The sequence below is a fragment of the Macrosteles quadrilineatus genome, unplaced genomic scaffold, assembly GCF_028750875.1.
Source record: "Macrosteles quadrilineatus isolate MER2022 unplaced genomic scaffold, UCM_ALF_1.0 Scaffold_2__2_contigs__length_208266976, whole genome shotgun sequence".
Classification (NCBI taxonomy): domain Eukaryota; kingdom Metazoa; phylum Arthropoda; class Insecta; order Hemiptera; family Cicadellidae; genus Macrosteles; species Macrosteles quadrilineatus.
The window spans coordinates 194485486-194506801 of record NW_026542595.1 but is presented as its reverse complement, the minus strand read 5'-3'; the positions used below and the strand labels follow the sequence as shown (position 1 = coordinate 194506801).

Below are 21316 nucleotides of genomic sequence, written 5' to 3'. Positions count from 1 at the left end.
AACAAACAAAGAATCATAGCATGTTAAAATCAAGCCACTAAAACCATTATTGCAACGGATTATTGCATTAACTGTCCATGATTATTAATTGTCTACATTGTATAGTCTCCGTTGGTAGCACATCCACACACACACATATACCACTTCAAAAACTACTTTTTGGATTCAGAGAGACCCAAAACGCATGTTCCCACCCAAAACTCAAACTCAAAGATTTGGACAAAAACAATACTTTACCATATACTATGTGTAGGGGGAGAAAGTAAAACAGTTGTGTCCAATTTAGGGCCCTTTTATGCACTGCGGCTATGGTTTTTATCGCGCAGCAAAAGACATGTGGCTGCGAAATTTGCATGCGGTTTGGAACTTGCCGGGCCGCAGGTTTTTATATCAACTGTGGTGGGGAGGAAAGTGCTGCCAACATTAATTTCACTAGTCAGTCCTGTAGCAGTGACTGGGGTGGGTTGGTACCACTGACAGAGGTTGCGGCCCGCGCCGCAGTGCATAAAAGCTCCCATACGACCCAATGTATCCACAGCCGCAAAAAAGCTGCGTTTCCTAGGTCCACTGGACTTGCGGGCCGCAACTATTGTGCGGGCTGCACCAAAGTGAATAAAAGCACCCATTTTTAAGTCAATGTACTTAGAGAACCGCACTGCGGCAGGTGCAGGTGCATAAAATGGGCCTTATGTGGTCTCCTTATCCAAGTTGACTATGTGGAATAAATTTCAAAACATGGGTCAGGTAAAATGACACACACTTTTTCTATCAAGGCTAACAGGCCAGAGAGATGATATTTTCCAATAAAAACACAAAAATGATAGTATTTTTCTTCTTTCTAAAACAGGCAGACAACTTTTAAATTTATTGCTTGGAAAAAATCTTAAATTTTCAATCCTCAAGAAACAAAATCAAAAGGCAAAAGGTAGTTAATAATACATTTAATTAAATATACTGTAACAGTCATACAGTGAAAAAATATAAATAAAATAATGATGATTACACTATGTAAGGGCTGAAAAATCAGATGAAAACCTTCCAAACTTAATCACTAAATCACTTAATGTTTTGTAGAAGATATACAATTATATGTATAAAAAATATATAAAGAATTAAAACATTTCAGTATTGAAAAAAAAACATCCTGAGGATACAGTAGAACCCCGCTAATTTTACCTCGGCTAGTCCTCCCTTATTCTGACTGGGCCATACCATCGTCTATCAGAGACAATGTAATCACTGTGAAATTGTGACAGTAATTTGCTATAGACGTGTGGAGGTCATCACCTACAATTGCAGCAAAATCGTGTTCATCCCCCCGTGATTACGGAAAAGTCTTCATCGTTTTCTGCCATCATGGAAACATTTATTGTCATCCTTCGCAAACCTGGGAAAATATTTAACATGTCCACAGAGACATATTTTTATCGTCTTCCGTTTATATGGAAAAATCCCACTGTTGTGAAAAATCATCTTCTTCTTCGGCGACTGCGGCAAAAGGCTGAACTAAACCAGAGCTTTCCACGCGGTCGTGTGGATATGATAATCTTCTTCAGAGATCGCGGAAAAATAATTAAAATCTCCTGAACTCCCAAGGACATCATCGTCTCCTTTCGATCCTAGGAAAATACTAAACTTCTTCTGCGATCAAGAGAACAATATCATTGTCTTCCGCGATCGCACACTATCAATAAATTTCAGTTAAGCAATTAATTTGGTAAATTAAATTAATACACTCCTCCAATAATCCAACCATTTCACTGTTTGGTGCCGGTCTCGTAGGTGACGGATTGGCGGGGTTGTACTGTATTTGTAAAAAAAATCTGTGTATATCAGTCAGTAATTGTTTATTAAAAGTACTATACCATCACAAGTAATTTAAGCAGCAACTACATTAAACTATAGACTTAAATAATATCCACCCATTTATCAACACTGGTAATGTAACAATCAGGCTAAGAAGAAACTGTGTGCTTTAATCTCCAAAATAATGTCAACAACCTTTTGAAAACACTGTTACAACAGAGGAAAATATTTAACTATATGTAAAAATATTTTATGTTACCTACCTTACCCGTAAAGTATTCATGCGTTCTCAGAGTATTACAAAACCGTAGAAAAATATTTATAAAACTTGAGAAAGGCCTTTTCCAAACTCTTCACTTATCACTCTTTAAATAAAAGCGTTCACAGTGTTTATTGGTACATTGATACGATATGTAGGTATATGTAATAAGATAACTTTTTTTTAAATAACCATGTTTTAACACAATACAGAAATTTTTCATGGATATTTTGGAAATTATTTAAATAATTCTTTCTGAAGCCAATTTTTTGAATTGAAACCTCTTTTATGCATTATCACACTTCATTTACTTTTGTACTTACACCAATGAATTATTGTAACACTAATGACCAGCCCTGTACGTCTTTAACTAAGGAAAAATAATTTTGGTATAAAAATAATTTAATGATAATGAAGGTCCATTTTAAAATAGTCAGATTCCATTTCGTGATCAATAAAATTCAAAACCAAACATTTGATAGAACAAACTGCAAGCCTTTATAAGAACTGAAAGTAAAATAACAATTATCTTAAAATATGTACGAAACATCCATTAGAAATTTATGGGGGAGAGTTTTAATTTGAATATATCTTCCAAACGAAAAAAGATATTTCAAAACGGTTTTCGGCATTGAAATCAGTGTGAAAATTTAGTTTATAATGATGTGTAACATTACCATCATTTCATTTAAAAAATTGTATTAATATCCAATATGGCGGATCCAAGATGGCGGCTAAAAACACCAGCTAGGCCACACTTTCAGTCAAATCACCCGGTAGTACACGATTCTACTTGTCATTACCTATCTATGGCTACCAATCATACAGTTGCTTCATTCAAAATCCCATAAAATTACATATGTCCCACAACTACCATGCGTTGAATGTTGAAAGTAAATCATCAATTTTTAAACTATCTGCATTTAGTAAAATAAAAAATCTTATAACAGAAACTGGATACAATAGGCTACTATATGGGCTACATAGGCTACTAAACCAAAAGTTCAGGTAATAGACAACATTAGTTAACAATCTTAAACCTTTTCAACATTCATTCAACAGTTTTTAACAAGTTAAAACCTAAATACTAAGTTATAAAATATAAAACAAGTATTATAAATAATCATACATTAAAATATTCAAATATATAGATAGGTTAAACATATAAATAAATATTAATACATGATAATAAGGCATTATGGCTATTTCGTAATGAAAAGTAAAGTACGATCATTGACTAAATAGTCAAAGGTACGATTAAAAATCAATCAAATAACTCTCGTGCTGTTTACCTAAAAAATTATTAACATAAATTACATACATAATACAGTACACCATTAAAAAAAGTTCAAACCTAAAAAAAAAACCAAGTTACCTTGTTTCATAACATAAATTTGGCATCAGATTTGAGCATTAACATTTACATTTAGACATTGGCCGCTAGTTTGACATCTTCACAGAAAAATACTGTTCTTCAATATGTCTTATTACAGACGTATGTAAAACTATCAGTTAGGTTTGTTTCCTTTTTGTAACTGCAAGAGTTGTACTCTGTACTGGGCCTTACAGATAAATATATATTAATAAATCAAATGTATGGCCTCTAAAGCTGAATTTCAGCTATTCCTCACACAAAATGTCACCAAACTTATCAAATAAGAATATAAAAATATCAACATATGGTTACAAAAAGTTCATAGACAACAAATATTATTAAAAATATATATAAGTTGTGCCAGGACTGTTAGAAAAACTAGCATCTAGGTAAAAATATTAAAACTGTAACTGTCTAAACATCATGTAAAACCTTATGAATATAATAATCTGTAAAGTTTACTATTATTTGTAATATATTAATTTACTACTCAATATTTTTTACATTACTATGATAAAGATTTCGTAGTATCTACTTGTACAATGTGATGTGATAATGATGTTTGTAGACTATGCTATTGTTATTAATTATTAATAGAGGTGATCTTAACAGGTTCGCTGCAGATGGGTCAGTACTGACCCATGGCGATTGCAGCCCTCACGCTGCCGGGTCAATACTGACCTACACTGCAGTGCATCAATCTGTTATTCTGTAGCTCGGTGCGAGCCTAGCGTCGGTCCATGGCACGTTAGCGTGCAGTGTGTGACTTGCTTTTTGTTATGGTGTACATTGATAATAAATTTCCTCCTAAAATCCCCATCTGGTAAGCTTACAAATCATAATCAACTTGTCCCATTTTTCTCCCTTCAATCGGCATTACAATGGCTACATTCCAAACAGTGCTGCAATCTGTGGGTGTTTTAGGAAACTATGTTGGCTCTCGTCGTAACGCAGTTCATCACTGCACGTTTATTTGCTATTCGTCAGACCCGAAATTTGGAAGCCAATCGCCCGGTAATCAGGTTTGTTCAACGCCTGCTAACCAAATAACCAAAATGCAAGGTTGTTCAAGGTTGATGGGCCGCAGCTAACGTGTTAACAGTTTCTTGGTAGTACAGTTTACAACGTACTGGTAAAAAGTATGAACTATTGAGTAGGGATGAATTTGTACTGTAAAATTCCTTTTGTTTGTCTTGTTCAAGCAATAGAGTCAAAACCACCAGAAGTTTTACCAAAAATAAATCTACACGCTTCATAACTACACATATTCAACGTAAGTTAACTATGGCAGCCTACTAAACAGCAAAGGAATACCAAATCAAATCTATAGCTACCAAAAAATGCAATACAAACAATTTGTGACCTATTTGTTTACAAGACGATGGACGAAGCAGTGTGTGTGTGTTTAAGTTTGTGAGTTATTTACAAGTAGCCTTTTGAGCTGTTTGATATCCAAAGAAAACAGTTCTGAACGAAAGATAGTTCCGTAGTGTTGCCTGCTTATAATGACTTCTCGAGTATATTGAGTGAGTATATGCACTTGTGGGTAAATTATGTAAGTAGACTCCCTCTTATCTGGACTCCTTGGGACCGAGGCCAGTCCGGAAAACGGGTTTTCTGGTTAAGTTGACGTCCCCAAAAACTTGTTAAAACGGACCGTTTACTGTGATAATCAACTGAAATTTTGTAGAGCATTGTATTTAGACACGTGAACACTGGTCCCAAATCTTTCCCACGAGAACAGTCGTTTCAGTACCGCCCACTTCCTGCCGATCTAGTCCGGTTAAACCAATGTGCTGATAAAAATTGTCCAGTTAAAGAGATGTAATTTCCGCTGAGTGTAGTCCGGTTAAACCAATGTCCGGATAAGAGGGAGTCTACTGTACTACCATACTCACTTAAGTCACACTAAAAATTAATTGGATGCTGATAATTGAATGATTGTTTCTTAGTGCTCATGCTCCAGTTAATTTTATAATGAGAAAGTATTTCAGAACAGATATCAAAACATCAATGAATTATGTTTGTGGTTTACATCAATTTGGTACATGGCTTTGATAATAATAAACTGATAGATGGCTTTGGAAATAAACTGTTCACTATTTATACTGTCCTACATATCTGTATACTATTTAACCAATACAGACAAAAGCATATTATTATGGTATTTTGATATTTGAGTCCTAAATGATCTATTTCAGTACCGATACACAATGTACTAAATATAAATACTCAAAAGTCGATACTTTAGTTTCAAAGTATTCTGATACTTGTTGACAACGGGCATTTCTCATAATTTGGATCACCTCTAGTTGTTGGTGATGTTGGGATTGATGTTACTGTTTTTGATGTTATCGTTTTTGATGTTAATCTTGATTTTTCTGTAGGCTGCCACTATCATGCTTCAACTACCAACTTCCTTTTGGAGATTCAACCAGAGTTCAGCCTGGTAGTCTTGAAGCATCTTGAAAGCCTGAAACATTTTATTTTAATTTGCAATGTGTTCAGATACTTAGTTGAGGCTACATAATTTGGCGTCGAAAATGGTTGGTTATTTTAAATTTAGATGGAGTCAGAAAAATCCTTTATTGAACGATGAACAAAAATTGTTCACTGCATTATGAATGGCTGAAAATTCATAAGACCACCATCAAAAGTAAATGATCAGTTAATACCATAGCTTTTTCCTTTACATTACAGTAGAGACCAGACCTCATAATAATCAATTTATTTATTTATTTACTTATTTATTTATTTAGATAACAATACTACATTACAGGCATAGAGCCCAATTACAATGCAGCATTAATTAAGTAATTAATTAAGTATTTTCAAACACACTCTTACAATACAAGAAGTGAGAATGAAATCCAGACTGATCAACATCGATTAAAATTTTTTGAAAAGAAAACAACCTATAATGGATCCAAATTTTTGAAATACATACCAAGTTATATTAAAAATAACAACAATTTAAATTCATTCAAACGTGCATTAAAAAGTTTCTTGACTGAAAGGGCTATTATCACTAGATAATTTTTATAGAGGTGCTGGTTAGTTAGTTTAATTTAATTTAGTCCATTTAGTGCTGATGTTTAAAACCACTGTCTGTGACTTAAGTTCTGTTCGATATTTTAAGAATTTGTACTATTAATTTTATTTTATTACATTTTTAATTTTAGGGCCTATGTTACAAATATTTTAAATGTAATATAGGCTATTCATTGACACTATTCAATGTACCAAGCATGTACAGATGACGAATAAAGATATTTTGATTTGATTTGAATCTTTAAGTCCATTTTAGAAAGTCCATGCAGTCTTCTTGGTAAAAACACACAACATCACAATTTACATAATATTTAACTACTAAGACAAGATAACAACCAATAAATAATAATAATAACATTTCATAAAAACAATAAATAGACATATTAATAAATAAAGTAACAAAAACAAAACTCTCAGAGAACGGTTAAAAAAATATTATATAGTTTTCTATTTCTCGGGATATTTGCTGGGGTGTGTGGGATATATATTATTTTGGAATTTCTCGGGATATCCGACCTAGTGTCTGAACGTCTAGTTGTTTCCTGTCTAGGGCGATAACGCCGAGGGCGATCGGTTAACCGAAAGGCCGATCGCGAATGTTACTGTAATCGAGCAGACCGATTACCGAAAACACGGAGACTGCAAGTTACGCTCACGGGTGTTGGCCTGGTGGCGGAAGACGATTACCAATGTCGAAGAAACTGCAGGTTATGCACCTTAGGCCTTTTGGCTGTTCTAGGATATGAGGATATTCTACTGTAATATTAATACACTGTACACTCTGTTTAACCTGCCCTCACAGGAACCATGTAATTTAATCAAAATAATTATCTCTTCAATATACTAATCGGAATACTATGTAAGAAAATAACAATCAAGGATGTTTCCAAATTTCAAGAACAGTTTAACCAACTAGTTTTTAAACTCAGTAGAGCAAATGATCTGACCTATATTTTGTCAAGTGCGGTTAAGTCGACCTGTAGTTGATTACTAGAGCGTCAACTGAAATAAAAAAGTTATTTAAGAGTTATCACTCGAGAAAAACTATTTTACCTGTTGCATAGCAGCGATCCAAGACACACCAGCCTTACGATGTTCCAGTTCTGACGTAGTGGCAAGCTTCACAGTGCTTTTCTCCCCAGTGTTGGCAACACTGAACTCTATTTCTACGGACCTCATTCCTGAAATCATCCTCAGCAAGTAAGGGAAACAGCTGAAAATGTGTTGACTTATTTTTTTAAAAGTAAAAAAATATGAAAGATTTAAAGATGACAATTCCTTTCATGTAACATACTCAATACTTTGGTTAAACATTCATGGACGGGTGGTGGATATTTCCGTATAATGCTTGCAGATGTAGTGAAGGGGATACAGGTATTTCCGCCAATTCTGTAGATCATTTTTTTATGTAAACATCTTTCTAGAATATAAGTTTTGTTAAACCTTACTAATATCTAACTACTGGACGGATTGGGCTGAAATTTGGCACGATGATAGCTCACATTCCCGATTAACATATAGGTATATTCTTATCTCAAAAATCCTTTCGGGCTCCGCCCCAGTGGCTCCGTAGTTCCCCATGTTAACCTTATGAGTAGGGCCTATTCATATTTAAAGATAATTAAAGAATTTTGTCAGCTGTAAATAAAAGTTGGTTCTATGATATGCAAAAGCATTAAAAAGTTACAAGATTTACCAACAGGGTGCAGCACTATTGCTAATTTGAACTAAGCAGCAACAAAATGCTGTGATACGCAATGAGAACTGTCAAAGTAGGATTGTTTAATTTAATGAATAATTTGTGATATTTTGTGAATTTTTTATAATTAATTTTTCTCTATTGTTTAGGTGGTTTAGGTGAAGTGGTAGAACATTATTATGGCTATGGTAGAGGTGTAATACTATGTACAGTACACCGTAAATTTAAAGTAGCAAATGTTATCAATCTGTGTCCTCACCCATTGAAAACGCAAACCTTGAGTATAACTGGAATAAGCATTTTATTCCAATGTGCCAACCCCGTACGAAAGACGGGTACTCTGCTAGTTTACAATATATAATGTAAATGACCCTATCGTAATCAAACAAATAATTATAATGTAATTGAGACGGGAATCACATACATCTGCAGCTTTTTTAACATGTTCTCTGCGGGCCACTCACTGGTGAGTGCTCTAGTTCCTTTCTGCCACGCTGAACGCTCGCCGAGAGTGCCGGCATCTCCTACATTCCATTCAATTTCTGTGCAGCAGCACACTGGGAAGAATGGGTATTTATATGTCTGCATTTAGCTAGAAATGGGTGCTTTGTTGTGGTGTAGGTTGGTAGTAAATTTCCACAGAAAATCCCCTTCTGGCAGGCTTATAAATAAACTTGTTGTTCCGTCTTTCTCCCTACAATTGGCAATGAAATGGGACTGGCTGGTTCCAGACAGTGATGCTATCAGTGAGTCTTTCAGCAAACTACGTTGACTCATGTCGTAACGCAACACATCACTGCACGTCATTTGCTATTCTTTAGACCGAAATTTTTGAAAGCCAAACGGGTTCGCTCGACACTGTGCTGCACCAGGGCTACTCCTGCCATTTGGTGAGCGGCAGCAAACGTGTTAATATTCAGACTGGTATGGGATGTCCGTACAATCTTTTTAGGACTTTTTTACACTAAATAAGTAATTTTTCTATTTCATTTTGAGTACCAATCTAAAAAAAATTCAAGAAAACTGTTTTTCATTATAATTTTTAGTTGTTTGTACTAGGCCATGAGACCTACTGTCTGGGAAGTTAACTGTAATCTTTGCCACTTATCTAGTACAATCTAACTTTTTTTACCATTCATTAAAATTATTAACATAACTTTACATTTCTTTAAAAATAAATTAGTGCGTATTAACGTACCCATACATGATAAATGTTGTTATAAAAGCAAGGCCTTTAAAGATTTTCCGTATTTTCCTTAAAGCTGTGATTTAAAAACCAATGATTTTAATGAAATTACAATGAATGTGCCAAACAAAATCAGATCTCAAACGACTTACCTGGTTCATCTTCCTCATTTATGGTTGCTATCAAATACAAAATTCAGTTAATTGAGAAAGTAATAATATAATATCATGGAATGGGGGTTTGGGTAATTTATTTGACTTATGAACTTAAAATAGAGTAAATTATATGAAAACAGTATGGCTAAATGATTGGATTCTTCACATGTTAGAAGATTGCAACAATTTTAAAACTTTGTTTTAAAATTTGTTTTAAAATATGGTGAAAATCAATATTATTATTTCACTTTACTGTACACACACACATTCTCTATACTAGTCAGATTAATATAACACAAATGAATCGGCTAATACTTGTGTAGCAAATAAAAGAAAGTAATCTTTCTCCTGAAAGGATGACTTATAAGGCAAAATCGTCCTAAATATCTATCATGTTAGACAAGGTTGTTTCTGTCTATCTGTTTCTTCCAATTATTGAAAAATCTACTAAACTGTAAATATTTTACACAAAGATGGATTATAATCCAAAGATCTATTTATTAACACCTGATGGATATCAGCATCAGGGTATTTTGAAAGTGAATTCATGGCAACAACAGGAAAAACGATGTGCCTATAATATGCATTTCATACATTTTTACTTCAAAGCTTACATTTCGATGAAGTTGTTAATTTCATTTTTGACACTACTGATTAAATAAGTCTGAGAGAATTTTAAAATAAGTGGTACAATCGAGTTTCTTTCCATGTTCGATATTGAGTAGGCCTACGTAACTTTTTACAGAAGATTGAAAGAACCATATTAACTTCTTCTAACTCCTCTCCTCATTGCGAAGAATGGGAAGATTGGGTTTGGGACGAGATTGGGGGGGGGGGGGGGACTACAGGTCAATAAAGAGTTATCAACTAAAGGAAAATAAATTGTCCAATATACTTTTCTGGTAAACACCAAGAAAATACCAAACCCTCTTTTTCAAATGCTTAAACAAAGATCTTAAGATATGTTTCTTGTAAACTACACCAAGTATGAAAATACTGTAATATATTTACCCGTCACAGAATCCTTGTCAACCTGCAGTGCTTGAATCGTAATCAGGTCTAATGGGGCCAGCTTGACTCCATCAAACAGCAATTGTCTGGAGGAATAAAAGGGTCAATATTAATTTTTTTTAGTTAAGAAATGCCAAACTTTGACCCATAAAAGACATCTTCTCTGGGTGAAGGACCTGTTGTAGAAGAAAAACTTAGTGTGCATAGTCATAGAAGTGAGACATTTTTGGACGAGGATTTTGAACCCAGTTGTAAGCTTCCCTGCAAGGGGAAGCTGATTTAGGAGACCTAACCTAACAGAGGAAAGTGCTCTCTTTTTCACAGAGAAAATTCATCTTTTGGTTTAGACCCATTGTTCTCAACAAAATAATAATGATTTATGATCCCCTGTAGCGAAACAATAGGGAATATTGTATCCCGTCTCCTCCCATTTCCTGACTATAATGTGGAGTAGAGAGTCATTAATACAAAGCAGTTGGATCGGGAATGTTCTAATAACTGATTTTTCAGAAAATCAGTCATTAACAGGAAAAAGAAAAATTAAACTTTGATTGTAACATTTGGTTATTTGAATATCAATAGACTAAATTTTTTAATGTTTACATGTATATTTTTCCATTTTATTGTCAATGCAAAATAACTCAGATACCTACTTAAGTTTAAATCACAGTGTACTAATTCCACTCCTGTTTACTTCAAAAAACTGGTAATCAGACTGAACACCAATACAGTAAAGACATAAGTATCGCAAAAATAACATTTCAGTACTATAGTCCTCGCCACCCTAAGTTGAGGCAGCCAAAGGCCGCACTGGATATACGCCGTGCGGCCTTGGGCTGCCTCAACTTAGGGTGGCGAGGACTATACACGGATATCGGCCGATAAATCAGATTAAGATTTTAAACTGTGTTGAACTGTGACAGATCATAGAGAACCAAACTGTAAAATGCATATAAAAACATGTTGTGGCAATAACAGCGTAATGATAAATCCTTATTATAAATTGTATAAACCAACCTGTGATCGGGAGACAGCTTGCACTGAAGAATATCATTGGACGAGTGAATCTGACCAGTCTCCAACGTAAAAGTAGCACCTAGGGGTAAAAAAGTAAATGATAACAAATATAATATCTATGTGAAATGAAATTACTGAATTCTTTATCGTTTCTACTTTCTACAAAACAATCAGAACGGAATTATCTTTTGGTACAGAGTTTTTAAAATTCATTGTGACGTTGGTTGTGAAATGTTACTATTTTTATTTTCTTGCACTCTTCCAACATTTCTGTCTTTTGGTATGACAACATTGTTAAAATCCCGCTAGTTTTGAATATTTTACTCCCTCGAGTTTAAGTTTGAAGTAATACAGTATCTTCATCTTCAAGAGATGAGACAGTTGAATTTTATAGCTTGAGGCAAGCCTCAGAAATAGATTACTGCAACCAGCAACTCGTATGAAATGGACAGTATTTTCACTAGTTAAACTTTTCAAAGGCAAAGATCCGGAAGTCTTACTTTGATTGATAAGATAAATATATAGGATGGAGAGGACACAGCTAACTCACCTGATGAAAGGTTGCAGACGAGTCAATGCAACAGACATGACTCGTCTGCAACCTTTCATCAGGTGAGTTAGCTGTGTCCTCTCCATCCTATATATTTATTTCATCCAAGCTAAATGCTTTTTCCTAAAAACATAACCTTTGATTGATAAGACTATCTTGCAAATCAAATTTAAGACCTCATTTTAAGTACTACAGTTCCAAAGAAAGCTGCATGTTGGCTCTGCCAACCAAGTAAAAAGAACATGCATACAAAATTTATGTGAGCAAAACCTAACTGTAAAACAGAGATTTAAAATTGTTACCCCTCCAAATTAACATAAGGCCTAAATGTATGAAATTCACTATTTTAATACACGAGTATTTTCCCACTGAAATTAAAAAATCAACCATTTCCTCAATCATCCCAACATCTCATTATCTGAATTTATTCTGGAGACACAACGCTAAAAAAGGTTTCAGGTAAGTCCAACCCTATGTAAGCTGTGTAGTATGAATGTTTATATTATGGTTTTTTTCTTCTTCCTCTTACAAACATTGGTGTCCAAACCATAAAAACGTATTTAGTAGACACACACATGGTAAGGATAAGCAAAAAGTATAAAAATTACTGATTTTTAGTGGCAAGTTGCAGAGTTCAGCTCTTCTGTCAACTTTCACCAGAGCCAACCCCTGTTTATTTTAGGGCCCACTCTCATCAATCTCTTCAGTGCAGGTGAATTCTTCAAGAATTGAACACAGACCTGACCCATTTACACTCACAATCTATGGCGTAAAATGCCATATGGGTAGAACCATAATTCTACACTTCGACTCCAGCAGCACAAGTCAGGTAAAACTTACAGCTGATTTTGTTGAGTCATAATCACAAAGATGCAGTGCTCGATTTATGGCGGAACGTTCAGCGTTCTGGTACCTTACTTTCGTAAAGATAAAAATAAATAGGTACTAGTCACATTAAATAGGTTAAAGTTCCGGCAATTCATTATTTTACAACTCAAACACTGCATAGATGGATGTAGGGCATATGTGAAACATTAGCACTCCAACAATCTGAATCAATTGTTGTCTGTATTACAATATATTATTAGACTGGGACGGGTGGCGTCGTTCTGTAATCCAGCTACTAGGTCACGAATTGTGGATATTTATAGGCATGCACTGTGGATGCCTTACTCCCTGGTGTGGATTAACGTCCGCACGGGTATCAACAGTATTAAGAATCGGAGGTAAAATTTGGATAGTTGAGATTTTACTGAAATTTGGGGTATTATATTAGAACATACTTCATAATTATTCCTGCGACTGCAGGTGCCGATGATGTCTACACGACCACAGATGATCAGAGTTTTGCTGTAAACGCCTTCTTTAATAACGATTCTTTGTTATTTTGCGCATCTTACTGCAGTTTTAGGGGTTTTAAATTGTTTCTTTAAGCAATTCGGATAGTTGGGGTTCTATTGTATTTGGAACTCTGTGTTACTGTTCTATTGTAATTCTGTGTCTGACATATAAATCGTCTGTCAGAGCTTACCGTTTATGAGTGTTTTAAGCTGTTGATCAAAGAACTTGTTCTCCTGTAGTGTGGCTGGTGTGCAGTTCTTGCAGACTCTGACAGGGTCTATGAAGCACATCCTCGGCAAATCTAGCTTGTGGTCACAACAGCCACTGCAGTAGATCTGACCGCAACGGCGACAGTGGTGCTTTACAGACAAACATTCATTATTTAGTGAAGAAAAATGAATAATCCAAGCTAAAGTACTAGAAAAAGTATAAAGTTAGTTTTGTATATGTATAATAATAAAGTAAAATCATGACTACCTAAGCTAATGCGGGCTCACCAAGGTCAGATCAGCAAAAAATCAGAAAACAAGGTGATTAATGTACCTAACTATAACAGTTGTGAAAAATTATATGTACAAAAAGTGTAGGCATCCATCATTATTATCAGCAAATAATCCCTTCTACCTAGTTAAGTATTAACTTAGTTTTTAATTTATTATTTATAGATTACTTGGTACAACACATATATACAATGAATTTACGATACAAAAACTGCATTAGCCTTATAAAAAGGTTTGTCCACAGCGTTTCTTATAATACTAATTGTATTTTTCATCCTTATCTTGATCTTGAGTCAGTGTGAGCTTTTAACTGTACAGAAATACCGGGTGTTTCAAAATGAATAGGTGGGTTTTAACGCTTTATAACTTTTATACTATTAAACTTACCATCATAAAATACGCATCAAATGAAAAAGCAACTCAAAGAGTTTATGCCTTCCAAAGACACATCATTTAACAAAATTGATCCAGCAGAACTGTAGATTTAAATGTAGAAAGTTAAAAAGTAATCTCCAACTTTTTTCATCACAAGAAATTCGGAGATTGCTTGACGTTTTTGCAAATAACTTTTAAATGGTGAGGAAATCGACCAAAGTGGAAGGTAATTCCGAAAGAGAATAAAATATAAAATTTCCTACAATCTACTACCGTACTATGCATTTCATGAAAATACTCAATAAATGAAGCCTAAATTTGGCTTAAAATAAAAAAGTGTGAAATTTAATGTTTGTTATGTTTATTGTCTACATTGAAGACGGGGATTTTCAATTTTTTCACTTTGAGGCAATTTTTGGTACCTTTCTTGAGTATTTTCAAAAAATGCATAATAGTAGATTGTAGGAAATTTTATTCTCTTTCAGAATATTACCTTCCACTTTGGTCGATTTCCTCACCATTTAAAAGTTATTTGCAAAAACATCAAGCAACCTCAGAATTTCTAGTGATGAAAAAAGTTGGAGATTACTTTTTAACTTTGTACAATTAAATCTACAGTTCTGCTGGATCGATTTTGTTAAATAATGGGTCTTTGGAAGGCATAAACTCTTTGAGTTGCTTTTTCATTTGATGCGTATTTTATGGTGGTAAGTTTAATAGTATAAAAGTTATAAAGCGTTAAAACCCAGCAGAAATATCTCAGTAAGACGAATCATAAAAGAGCAGTGGTGATTGTTCTGCGTTAACCCAAAAGTGGACCTATTCACTGAAACACCCAAAAGTTGCAGCACTGCCTGGATCAATAACCAGAGTCTTGGTAAAATGGCTCGAATAGAGAAAATCCCCAAAAACGGGACAAAAGCATTGCCAGACGGGATTTTACGGGAATGTTTGGTACCAACCTACACCAAAATAAAGCTCGTATCTAAGCTACAGCCTGGCAACAATGACATTGTCTCCGGCCGAGTGCTGGGCTCAGACAGATGCAATATTAGGCAGGCGAGCACACTACTGATATAGCAGTAGATTACGAGCAGTGCCAGTGCCACACTACTGCTATAGCAGTAGGCCGCAGTGAACGTGTTAAACAATGTAGGAACCAATGTACGAACAATGTAGGAATCAATATTGTATGTAATCTTTGATCCATATACAATAATATAATCAAGTTTACCCATGCTGGGCAAACTCTACTATACCAGTTGGAGGATTTTTAGTTTTTTACTAGCAGAGTACCCGTTCTTTGTCCGAGATTGATGAAAAATAGTTACACACTTAGTCCTATTATTTATAGATGAATGAGCAAAGTACAAAAACAGCCCCAGTGGCTAATTATCCAATAAAATACCATGGATGTCACAAATCTAAAAGAACTTTTTAATGTTCAGAGATTCTTTGAGCTTTACCGTACACTCCATTAATTACTACATCCTTATAAAACTACGTACCCGCCTTGTAGTGAATCCAAACTTGACACCACACCTAGTGCATGCTGGGGCCTAAAACAAATAGGTAATATTGGTTAAGACTGTAAACTGAACAATTATTATAACAAGCATTATTTACATGGGAGTTGGATTAAATTTATTTGAAATTATATTTAAATGCTTTGCATTGTTTTATTACCATTCAGCTCATGACCATTCATGACAGCTCAGTAAAAGTGCCTGGTATGTGCTGCAACCTTAAAGACAAGCCTTGAAGTACCTGATTGAATTAAACTCGGTTTGATAATACCGAGTGTTCTAAGGTGTTGTATGCCAATAGACAGCACTTAATTTATTGCATATTACGTCTCGATTGTTAAATCTGATATAAAACTACCTGTTTTTGGATACAGCTAAACACAGGAATAGATCACTATCCTACACAGGCTATAGAATTGCTCTCTAAGGTTCTTATAGAATTTTTAAAAATATGATCATATCACAAGCCACCGTAGGATGTTGAATACAATATCCGTCCAGGAGAGCTGTGATAAGCAGGTTATCTGTATGGTGCACAAGACACTTGTCACTGAGGCACTGCAATATTTACAGGAAAAACTGAAAGTGAGGTCCAAGTCGGCCGTGAGAGAGCGCAGAACTAGACAGGACTTGTTGACATATGCAAATTGCAAAAATATAACCCTCTGTTGGGCGCATTCATTTTCAAACATCAAAGGGCCCTCACTGAAGTACCTCCAGAAGTACAAATACCCCCGCCGCAGCAAACCTGCAGACTAAGCGAATTTCCATTTGCCTGATTTGATTTTCAATTACATTACAATTACTCTTCAAATAACATTAGGTTTAACAAAATATTACCTAGGTTTGCTGCCTACAGGGAGGGTAATAAAGTGTGTTTTTTAGTAAAATATTAATTAGGTAGCTTCTTAGTACAAAATAAATAGATTTGCCAAGTTTGATCCAAATATATCAATAAACAAGCAAACTACAACAGTTTACTTATTCTCCATAAGAATAACATGTGCATTTTTTTTATTAAAAAATTTCTCTGTAACTAATAACAACACAAAAACAATTCAATATACTAAATTATTTGTTTTTTTAGCTCTTCATTTGGGAAATTTTATTCTTTGAGGCTCAAAAACGAGAAAAACAAATTTTTACCCCATCCATGAATCCCCCATAAAACCCAGTTGTAGTAATGGCCGTACATTATAGCCTATGCATGTTATAAGAAATAGGTAAGGTATAAAAGGAAAAATCAAGAAGACATGATAAAACAAATTTCACTTTTACTCAGTGTTATCATAGGGCATTCAATCAAATTAAGCCTTCTCTTCTGGCTTGAATTAAAGTCATCAATAACTTTGGAAATGTTTACTTCAGCTTTCATTTCAATAGCCAAAAGGGCTAATTTTTTATTTTTCTGTCTGCGGCCCCCTGAGAATTGCGGCCTCTAGGCAGTTGCCTATCGTGCCTGATGGGTAATCCACTTCTGTGTCTCACGTTGTTCTTGAAGAACAGAGGGATGGTTAAAACGATCTTTCAAAGCACTGTGTGGTCAAGAGTGAGCTTAAGCAGGTAACTCAAGTAGTGTTCTCAACTGTCCCAAATCATTAAAAAACGGCCTCTTGAGAAAGTTCCATAGAAACAGGGATGTGAAGTGAACACTTTAAAGTTCAGGAGATTCAACACATCTCCATCTTAAATAAGTTAATTGATTGATTTAATTGATTTAGGCCCTAACATGATTGTTTCCCTTTAAGATTTCTGGTGTGTGTAACATGGTGATATAGTCTAAGTTAATAGAGATTGAGACATTTTAGTGCGGTATAATTTATTATTTATTTTTATTTATTTATTGTTTCAAAGGCTGACGCCAATACATATGATGATAACAGGTTATGATACAATTTTAAAAAGAAATAACAAGATGCAAGTGTGTGCAATTCAGAACAGTAACAAGCTACGAGATAACAAGCGACAATAAATACAAGATGACAAACTGGTACAAATTCACAATAACGATCTACTAATTCAAGGAAATTATTAGATAATAGCATTTGAGTGCAAAAACAGAAACAAAAATTGTATCATGAACCAAAACAAGCAAAGCAACAACCCAAACATAACAGAAAATATGCAAACCGTAACTGCCGTGATAATTAAACAAAACCAAAAAGGGCAGAAGAAAAATTTGCCTAACACAGAGAGGGGCAGGCATAAATCACAGAAGGAACTTCGCTTCACCACTTAAAAATCACCACACATTTCTTGAAAGTAGCCAGCGACATATTGAAGGTCAATATCATCAGGTAGAGCATGTACAAGACGTTAGGCTCTAGACATGGGCTGAAGAGATGATAGTTGGTGCAGAGATGCTCACGAGAGAAGAGGTCCTTGGATGTTGAAGATCTACCCACCCTGAAGTTCAGAAGTTTGAGAAGTCCGGGACAGTCGATAAAGCCATTGACCAGTTTGTAAATGAGCAAGATGTCCTGGATTTCATGTCTGGACACCAATAGAAGGATTTGAAGGGCCACGGAGATGTCGTGGATGGGTACCTATCTGTAGTTGTAGCCCAACCTCACACCGACCACTCTCAAGAAGTGATTTACAACCATTTGAAGTTCGGTCTTGAGATAGTCTTGGTGAGGTGACCAAACACAACAGCCAAACTCTAGGTGTGGCAATACGAAGGCCAGGAACAGGGTTTTGAGTAGAGTAACGTCTTGGAAATATTTAAAGCTTCAAAGAACAAAACCCAGGTCTTGAAGGGCTTTTCTGCAACTAGAGATAATGTGACGCTCCCATGACAGGGAGGGGATTATGGTCACGCCTAAATCCCTCACTTCATTAACCCTTGCAAGATTAGATTGACCCAAACTATAGACAAACTGAAACTGAGACTTCTTCTTGCTAAAAGATATGGCTACACACTTTTTAATGTTTAGGTCCATGTGGTTTGAGACACACCAGTTCTGGAGACTACGTTGGAGGAGAAGGTAGTCTTCGTGGCTTCTAATGGTATGGTACATCTTCAGGTCGTCAGCAAATAGAAGGCAAGGGATACCATCATGGGTCACCAGGTCAAAAATTCATGAGATAAGGAACCAAGAAACTTAACTTGAACGGGTTTGTGAGGTACGACTGGAACCAAGATAGCATTTACCCAGTTAGGCCTACACCAGCAGCTTGGAGCTTAGTGAGGAGGAGCGGATGGTTTACCCTGTCGAACGCCTTAGCAAAGTCCAGATAAATGGCGTCCACTTGCAAGCGATCTTGATAACGAAAGGATGTCAGCTTGTATTACCAAAAGATTGGTGGTAATTGAGCGTCCGGTAGAAAACCCATGTTGCAGTGGAGAGAGACTAGGCTTGATAACAAAATTAAGTCTCTTGAGGATCAACTTTTCAAAGATTTTGGAGAGTGTATTTAAGATAGCTATAGGTCTGTAGTTGCGGACATTTAGAGTAGGACAAGTTTTGTGAATGGGTAAGATGTAAACACTCTTCAGGGCATTAGGAAACACACCCAAGGCTAAAGAGTGGTTTAACAGAACTACTATAAAATAACAGGAGCAAGTAGGCCTACATCACTTGATTTGAAAACATTAGGCGGTATGTTGTGAGGGCCGAAACCCTTGGTTCTATTCATATTCCTAAGGCAGACAACGACTTCGCCAGGCTGAAGCGAGCAGGAAGAGAGAACATCAGAAACTCCCACATCAGGTGGAGGATTATAGACATGATTGTTGGTGTAGACCGATGAGAAGAAGTCTGCGAAGAAGTTGGAAATTATATCAGGATGCTCCGAGGAATGATCATCATACTTGAAGGTTCAAGGCTGATCATCAGAAGATTTAAGGTTCCTCACAAAAGGGAAAAACTTAGGCCTCGTTAGTACTCAAATCAGAAAAAACATGATTCTTTTCTATAAACATAGGCTTGACAAGACTGATGAATTGCCAATCAATTTCTTTCAGGACAACAGCCTAATGTAATGACTGGGATGCAAGTCATGTGATGTAACTTAGGCCTACTGGACTAAAAACTGCCAACCCGAACCGTCTATCTAGGAGCTAAGTTAATGCTGAGGCATAAAGCAGATGATAACACATTTAAAAGAACATCTGTTAACACGTTCGCTGCGAGAACCCCTTTGGCAGTACGGTCGGAAATGCGACACAGCCTCAGCGTGCCAGTGACTCAGCGAACGCAATAGCATTAAATATATCAGTCTTGACAGCGGCAAAACAGCGGTGGTGATGATGGTGCTGTGTTACCCTGAGAGTGGACATAGTTCACTGAAAAACTCAGAGATAGCAGCATTGCCTGGATCCATAGCCAGTGTCTTTGTAATGTGGCTCAAAGAGAGAAAATCCCTGAAAACAGGACAAAAAGCGTTGCCGGACAGGATTTTAAGGGAAATTTTACTACCAACCTAAGCCCAACCTACACCAAATTAAAGTAAGTTATACTTAGGACCAGCACAACATGCTGACATAGTTTAGTTGATCCCCGATAAATGCGGAGGTCACAATAGACAAACTTGTATAACACTGCACCGTGACTCCAGTCGTACGCACACTGTGCCAGTACGGCATGACTCCGATTGGAGTCGTCAGCAGCGAACGTGTTTAAAGTGAGAACGTAAATTTGTTTGCAACGATGGTAGATCTAGGCCTTAGTTATTGATGATTATCTCTAATCAAGACCTTGGCCTAAACAATGTTTCCTCTTCCTGGGATAGCCTAGAAAGTAAAGTGCAGCCGAACAAATATTGGGCTATGGCAATTTTGAGTTTTAAAATTGCACGTCTATCAAATAGTAGCTAGACTACTTACTTCTTTGTCTGGGATCCACTGAGGTTCACAGAGATGAAATGGGCTTTCGTAGTTTTCATCTGCAGCAACAATTCTCAGCCCTGATTTAGATCGAATTAGCTTTTTGGAAGTATTCTCTTTGCTCATCGTTGAAAGTTTCACTTCACTATATGGTTTAAACGTTCCTGTGTCCTTATTTATGCAGATTAACTAAAGCAATTAATTTGTATTAAATATTAACTTTTATCATTAGTTAATTACATTAGTTAATTTTGTATCATATGTGATACTTTAATTGACACATAAACAACAACAGAAACAGAACAGATTAAGACAAAGAAGAAGAAAAAGAAGAGCAAAGCAATTACTTCATCGTATCTATTTATCTGCCATGTGTTTTTCTAATAACTGAAAAATGACATGGTGGAAGGAAAATACATAGGTGGGCTATTCCCGTCATATGCCATTGCCAACGTCCGTCATCCAAATTGCAAACAAAAAGTTACCTGATTGTGTTGCGTTATGTAAGTACGGTATATTTGTTTAAAATGAACCTTTTTAAGGAGCTTATAAAAACAAATAAAAGTGTTTTGGTACTGTTATTGGTAATGGATAAAATAAAATAAAAACTGTAAATTTAGAATTCCCATGTTTTTTG

The 21316-nt window shown here is 35.5% G+C and overlaps 1 protein-coding gene across 2 annotated transcripts; it reads right to left on the bottom strand.

Moving 5' to 3' along the window:
* Window positions 1–1168: 1168 nt before the first annotated feature.
* On the bottom strand, window positions 1169–20927 carry LOC128987057 (zinc finger FYVE domain-containing protein 21-like). 2 transcript variants are annotated; one of them, XM_054407726.1, is made up of 8 exons: window positions 20680–20927; window positions 15834–15884; window positions 13641–13809; window positions 11560–11638; window positions 10543–10628; window positions 9529–9555; window positions 7545–7672; window positions 1169–5913 (listed from the first exon to the last, which is right to left on the bottom strand). In XM_054407726.1, the coding sequence occupies exons 1-8, from the start codon at window positions 20803–20805 to the stop codon at window positions 5845–5847; spliced, it is 735 nt and encodes a 244-aa protein (XP_054263701.1). In that variant the 5' UTR covers window positions 20806–20927; the 3' UTR covers window positions 1169–5844. The 2 variants fall into 2 exon arrangements, with proteins under 2 accessions (XP_054263701.1, XP_054263702.1); XM_054407727.1 differs by lacking the exon at window positions 9529–9555.
* Window positions 20928–21316: the final 389 nt, after the last annotated feature.

Excerpts from the sequence above, each read along its gene's own strand:
- LOC128987057 (XM_054407726.1), bottom strand. The coding sequence starts at position 20,805 with ATGAGCAAAGAGAATACTTCCAAAAAGCTAATTCGATCTAAATCAGGG. Across the intron at positions 10,629-11,559 it reads AAGCTGTCTCCCGATCACAG|ACAATTGCTGTTTGATGGAG; the intron begins GTTGGTTTATAC and ends TTATTCCTCCAG. Across the intron at positions 5,914-7,544 it reads GGATCGCTGCTATGCAACAG|GCTTTCAAGATGCTTCAAGA; the intron begins GTAAAATAGTTT and ends AAAATGTTTCAG.